General features: G+C 46.6%; 1 protein-coding gene across 1 annotated transcript; it reads left to right on the top strand.

Annotated features, from left to right (window-relative positions):
* The first annotated feature begins 339 nt into the window (after positions 1–339).
* degs2 (delta(4)-desaturase, sphingolipid 2) lies at positions 340–5940 on the top strand. Its single transcript, XM_053845171.1, has 3 exons — positions 340–477; positions 2228–2970; positions 4972–5940. The coding sequence occupies exons 1-3, from the start codon at positions 396–398 to the stop codon at positions 5113–5115; spliced, it is 969 nt and encodes a 322-aa protein (XP_053701146.1). The 5' UTR covers positions 340–395; the 3' UTR covers positions 5116–5940.
* The last annotated feature ends 68 nt before the right edge of the window (positions 5941–6008 follow it).

Raw genomic sequence — 6008 nt, forward strand, 5'->3', positions numbered from 1 at the left:
TTACGCTTTTGAAAACAGAAAATCGGCAGTTTCTTGTTGCGATATGTTGTATTTAAGTGGCACTGGAAAAGAACTGACACTTAAAGAAAAATAACATGGATAAAAAGAACAAAATCCAGTGGAATTAAAAGTTTTTTTTTTTTTTTTTTTTTTTAAATTAATCAACATCACAAATAGAAAGACAACACAAGCTTTCATGTTCAATATCAGCCGAAAAACACCATTTAAAACGCTTGACTAAATACATTTTAGGAATACTTGGCGGTCGCCAGTATCAGCGGGCGGGGCCACTTCCATTCCACACCTGCGCGCGAGTGGGCGTGGGCCCGATACCGTGTCGGGTTCGGTGTAAGGGCTGCGCGCTGGCTGCTCCTTCGCACTCGGAGGAGAACATCATGGGGCAGACAGGTGGAAGAGGAGACTTTGAATGGGTCTACGATGATCAGCCGCACACGTCCCGGAGGAAGGAGATACTGGGTGAGAAGCTTAAACAACGAAGCTGTGCGGCTCGGTGCGTGTCGTCTGTGTCGCTGCGACTGTGTGCGCTTCCCTGACCGCAACCTGCTGAAGCAGCCGGTTAGACCTGTTTACTCGCTGTTGCCTAACGAGCCACCCGCTCACAATGGATGGAGAAGTCAGGGCCAACTTGACTTGACCCCTCCAGGTAAACTGCGCGCAGGGTTGTGGCTCGAGAAAGTTTCACATTTGAGCGAGAGTTGAGCTGGAGAACTAGAAACTAGGCTGAGACTCTTGACAAAAGAGGCGCACGGCTTCGTGAGAGCGGGTGACAAATATGATGGTGATCTGGACCCGGGCTTTTGTGTGAGAGGAACACGGTGAAGGGTGTGATGTTTGACACCATGGCAGTTTAAATTATTAATGCTACTTAATTAACCGACGCCCTTCTGATCCCAGCGCACGAGCTGTTTGTTTTGTCTGAAATAAACCTATAAATAAACCGAAATGATATTGTTTCCAGTTTGTAAAAATATATTTTCAGACTCCTCTTGATGCAAATCTAATACTGTAAACAATTCGTCAGATATTAGCAACTTTAATCGCAAAAAACTGAATTTATATCAGTCACCATTAAAAAAAAAATGAAGAAATACGTACAAAATAAAAATGAACTAAATAAGTGATTCTAAAATCCAACTAAAAACAAGTTGATAGTCAGGCACACTCACACTAAGATTTTAAAACTAAACACTTAATGAAAAGGCTATTAAAGTCATAAGACTAACAGTCGTAATACGTTCAAGATATTTGGTTAATAATAAACTCAAATTAAACATGTGATCAGTGATATAAAAGAGAGTAACCACCCTCAGTTGCACTCAGATATGCTGCTCAGAATCTCACAAAAACTATATCTATCTTAATTTGAGCATCAAAAACGCCACTCACTTTCATGCCACATGGATCACTTTTCTAAACTAAAAAGCCCCTTTTATGACTCCGAGTGAGTCATGCACTTTCACATCCTCCTCTGGTGAGCAGGTGCGTCAACAACTCTGGGGATCTATATCATTGATCTCAGTGGATACAACTCTTTAAATAAGGGAACGTAAATATTTGTGAGGAGGATTTGTCCGCATGAAAGCCGTATTGAAAGCAGGAGAGCCGTATTTGCATCTGGTGCATGCTGGGTACTTGACATCAGCGGCGAGGTGCGGCCTGCAGCAGGGCTCGTGTGCACACTCCCCTCCACTCTGTGGGTGAGTCACGTCCCTCAGCAAAACATCACCTCTCCCAATTAAACAGGACTTGTCAGTGTGCATGTCCCTGAGCGGGGGTGGGGAGTGCTGTGACCTCTTTTTGGGGAATTGACTGAAGCTGATGTTGCCCTCTTCAGAGGTGTGAAACATCATCATGGACTTGGGGATAAAGTCAGTGGATCCCAGTTGTTAAGGCTGGGTCTTAAGGTCTCTTGAGGAAACCAGAAGACCGGGTCTCTCCCACTGCTTGTTAGTCATGTGGGGTGTGAAGTGATGGCCTCCTGCCACTAGAGGGCAAAGCAGCCCATGCTCAGATAGAGTATGTTGAGTTACCTAATGTAACTTCAGTTCTATGAATATGTGCAATGCCCTCTAACTGGATTCGCTATTGGTTACCTCCACTCCGAGGCCCTGCCTCGCACCTGCCTCTCCCCATAAGACCCCCTGTTCGCCTGTATGCCTTTTGAACGCAGCCTGTTTTTAACCATGTTTGTCTGGTCCCTCTGCAGCCAAATATCCCCAGATCAAGTCACTGATGGGTCCCGACCCCCAGCTGAAGTGGGTGGTGTCAGGCATGGTCCTGACCCAGCTCCTGGCCTGCTACCTGGTCCACGACCTCTCCTGGAAGTGGGTTTTCTTCTGGGCCTACGCCTTCGGTGGCTGCATCAACCACTCGCTGACTCTGGCCATCCACGACATCTCGCACAACGTGGCCTTCGGCAACAAGCTGGCCAAGTGGAACCGCTGGTTCGCCATGTGGGCCAACCTCCCCATCGGCCTGCCCTACTCTGCCTCCTTCAAGAAGTACCACGTGGACCACCACCGCTACCTGGGCGGGGACAGACTGGACGTGGACATCCCCACAGACTGGGAGGGGTGGTTCTTCTGCACCCCTGCCAGGAAGGTGCTTTGGCTCTTCCTGCAGCCCTTCTTCTACGCCCTGCGCCCCTTGGTTGTCAACCCCAAGCCGGTGGGTCAGCTGGAGATCCAGAATGCGCTGGTCCAGCTGGTAGCCGACTTGATCATCTACTACCTTTGGGGCCTGAAGCCCATCGTCTACCTCATCGCAGGCTCCATCCTCTGCATGGGCCTCCACCCCATCTCAGGACACTTCATCGCTGAGCACTACATGTTCCTGAAGGGACATGAGACCTACTCGTACTACGGACCGCTGAACCTGATCACCTTCAATGTGGGCTACCACATGGAGCACCACGACTTCCCCAGCATACCAGGAAGCAGGTTACCTCAGGTGAGTCGATCATTGCCCCAGAGACAGTCCCTGAAGCGTCGGCAAATACAGTCACCATGGCTGTCACCTGGCTGTTTTGGTGAATGTTTAACGGCTGCACCGACGAGGCTGATCATTAACCCGAGTGCCCAGCAGGTGTGGCCGCACCCCAGGCTCAAACACTTTTATCTCAGAGACTGGAAAAGTTTGTGTCGTTTAAAAGCAATTAGGGAGTAGATGAGATGTGGGTTTCCCTCTGATCTCCAGCCTTGGACTCTGTCCGTCAGCCTTGACCTCTGCAGCAGGGGTCACGGGTCTGCGTGTGCATCTCAAAAGGAAAAGGCAAATTACTTAATTCCACCAATAATGTCGTGCCACTTGGTAATGTTACAGATACGTTACACACACAGAGGTTGGTCATACTAGCTTTGTGAAGACCTCTCATCGCCATAGCCCTTTCCTCAGCCTCTCACCCTTAACTTAACCTTCCAAAACTCATGGCTAAACTTAAACCAAAGTTAATCACAATTACCTTGTTCTTTGGAAGACTGCACCCTTCCACAAGCTTAAACACACACACTTCACACAGATCAGGACCAACTTGTCTAATAATAATAATAATAATAATAATACCCATCAGCCATTGCTCCAAAGCTGAACGAGAGAGTTGCGAGTGTGTGCAACAAACTGTCGTACTACAATATAGGAAGGGGGGATGCGACAAGGTCGCAGCTTCAGCGCATTTCAAGTGACATTCTGGCGCAAGTCGTGGAGTGTCAGTCACAGCCCAAAGTTTACAGTGATGTATGCAGAGTGAAAATTCACCAACAAAGTGGAAGGAATGGAGCGAAGGGAACTAAAGCATAGACCTGGCCCTAAGCCATGGCACCCTTGGTTCATTGAAAAAATCTCGCGACACACCACCAAAGGCACCTCGGCCAAAGTGCACTTGTGCTTACAGTCCTACAGAAAATCCCTATTCATTTGTGAACAACTGTAGCTACTGACACTTGGTTGTTATTTTGCCAGGCTGTTTGCAGAGACAAATTGCAGAAAATGTACTTGTTTCAAATGTGTCCAGAAAGCGGTGGGCAATATGGCAAAATATATCATGATTTATTTATTTATTTACTTGCTTTAAACAACTGTTTCGGTGTTATCACTTCTCTTTTGCATGATTTTATTGTAGGCTTGAGTTTCCAGACAAATCCTTAGCATTCTTTGCCTGAACCTGCGTCATAAAAAAAAAAATCTCTCTCTTCACATTTTGGAGCGCGTTTATTTTGTTGTGCATTTAGTTTTTCGCCAACTTTTGAGCCACAAAGCAAACTTTGCCAGTCCACGAGTATCAATAAAGTTTTGAAGTGAGACGTCACGTTAGCTCTGCGGTGCAGACAGTCTTTGGCATCGCGGGTCCGGAAAGGATCCCTCCCTCCATGGTTCTGTGGTGAAAGTGTGTGGTCAAGTTTAGAGGCGCATCAGGTTTAAAAACAGCAGGAAGTAGCGCATGTGAGCGGCTTGGAAACAGACCACTCGGGAGCATGTAACGTGACGATGTTGCTCACATACCTTAACACTGGGGTGTCAAACTATTTTCTTGCACTGTGTTTGAAATGTTGGTGGCGCACGACATTGATTTCATCTCATGGTCATGTGAGTCTGTATCTGGCTTTATACGGAAGCTAGCGAAGTAGCAGTTTCCTGATTAAAGTGTCATGTTTACTATCTCCTCGTGCCTGAATACAATAAGAGCAAAGCTTGAACGTTGACCTTTGTTGGGGTGGGGTCAATTTGAGCTGTGCTGTAAAAATAAAAAGCAGAAGCACAGTCAGCAAAGCCGCTTCTACATCCATCCATCTCCAAGCCCGAACCTTCAGGAAAATTTCTGAGCCCATTGTGTCCCTCTTGTCTTAGCCCTGTTCAATAAGGGAAAAAAATCAGAATGGACAGAACCATTGGAATCTTGGACTGAAGAGCCAAACACCAGATTTCCATTCTCACCCTGTTTGTCCTTGTTGCCAGGTGAAGGAAATCGCAGCGGAGTACTACGACACGCTGCCTCAGCACACCTCCTGGTCCAGGGTACTGTGGGACTTTGTATTCGACGACAGCATCGGCCCGTACGCCAGGATCAAGAGACGGTACAAGGAGGGCAAACAAGGATAGAGCTGCCACAGCATGGACTGCTGCATTTAGAAGTCCAACTCTTCCTTTCTTGTTAGTGCACTGTGTGGAACTATTACTTCTGAGCAGAGTGCATCTCACTCCTCTGCTGCAGTTATTTATTTAAATCTAAGGGCTCCGGTCATTCTGATAGAGCAGGGGAGCCAAACTTTGGCATTTGAAGAATCTGAATTATCCTGGACGATCGACATTCTGAGGAGGTTTTTAAAGACGTGACCCAGTTAGTGAGACGTTGTCGGTTGGTATTGAAATGAGACAGCACACAACGGAAACTTCCTTCTGCTCTGTGGTAGCAACCCAGAAAGCATCCGGTGGGAGGAGCGTGAGCCCACATCAAACAGAAGTAACGGAGCAACATTTGTGGTGATGAATAAAAAAAAAAGAAGGAACCCAGTGATATCGGACTTTTTCTTGATGTGATTGTCAGTTTTATCCATCAGTAGAGTAAAACTATCTCAGACTGAGACAATATTTTCACATCAGTGGTCGAAAGCATACCCCTGTCCTGACTTCATAAAGAAGAAACACCAGTCTGGTGCCATCACCATATTCAAACAGTAAAACATCAGCAACATTGTACCTTTCTTGTGACTGATACAGCCTTATAGTAAATTTTTCTCTTTTCAAAATCAAGTCTAGTGCCACCTTGTCTTCGTAAACAGCAATGTAGCTTCTCATAATCAACTTGACCTGGATCTTCTACCAAGCTCCTCTGACTGGCTGTCTTGCATCTCCTCCCTCTTCTCCTGCCTGCTCAGCAGAAAAACATTTCCTTGTAAACAGACATAACACAATACGTGTAGTGTTTGCGTCAGGTCTCACCTGTTTCAAATAACTTCCTTCTGGAAGCGTCGAGTGGCAGAAACAACACACAG

Source organism: Synchiropus splendidus, chromosome 16, assembly GCF_027744825.2.
Source record: "Synchiropus splendidus isolate RoL2022-P1 chromosome 16, RoL_Sspl_1.0, whole genome shotgun sequence".
Taxonomy (NCBI): domain Eukaryota; kingdom Metazoa; phylum Chordata; class Actinopteri; order Syngnathiformes; family Callionymidae; genus Synchiropus; species Synchiropus splendidus.

Bases quoted from the DNA above. Each gene is read 5' to 3' on its own strand.
- degs2 (XM_053845171.1), top strand. From the start codon at position 396: ATGGGGCAGACAGGTGGAAGAGGAGACTTTGAATGGGTCTACGATGAT. The intron at 478-2,227 runs GTGAGAAGCTTA...GTCCCTCTGCAG, and splicing joins CCGGAGGAAGGAGATACTGG to CCAAATATCCCCAGATCAAG. The intron at 2,971-4,971 runs GTGAGTCGATCA...CCTTGTTGCCAG, and splicing joins CAGGAAGCAGGTTACCTCAG to GTGAAGGAAATCGCAGCGGA.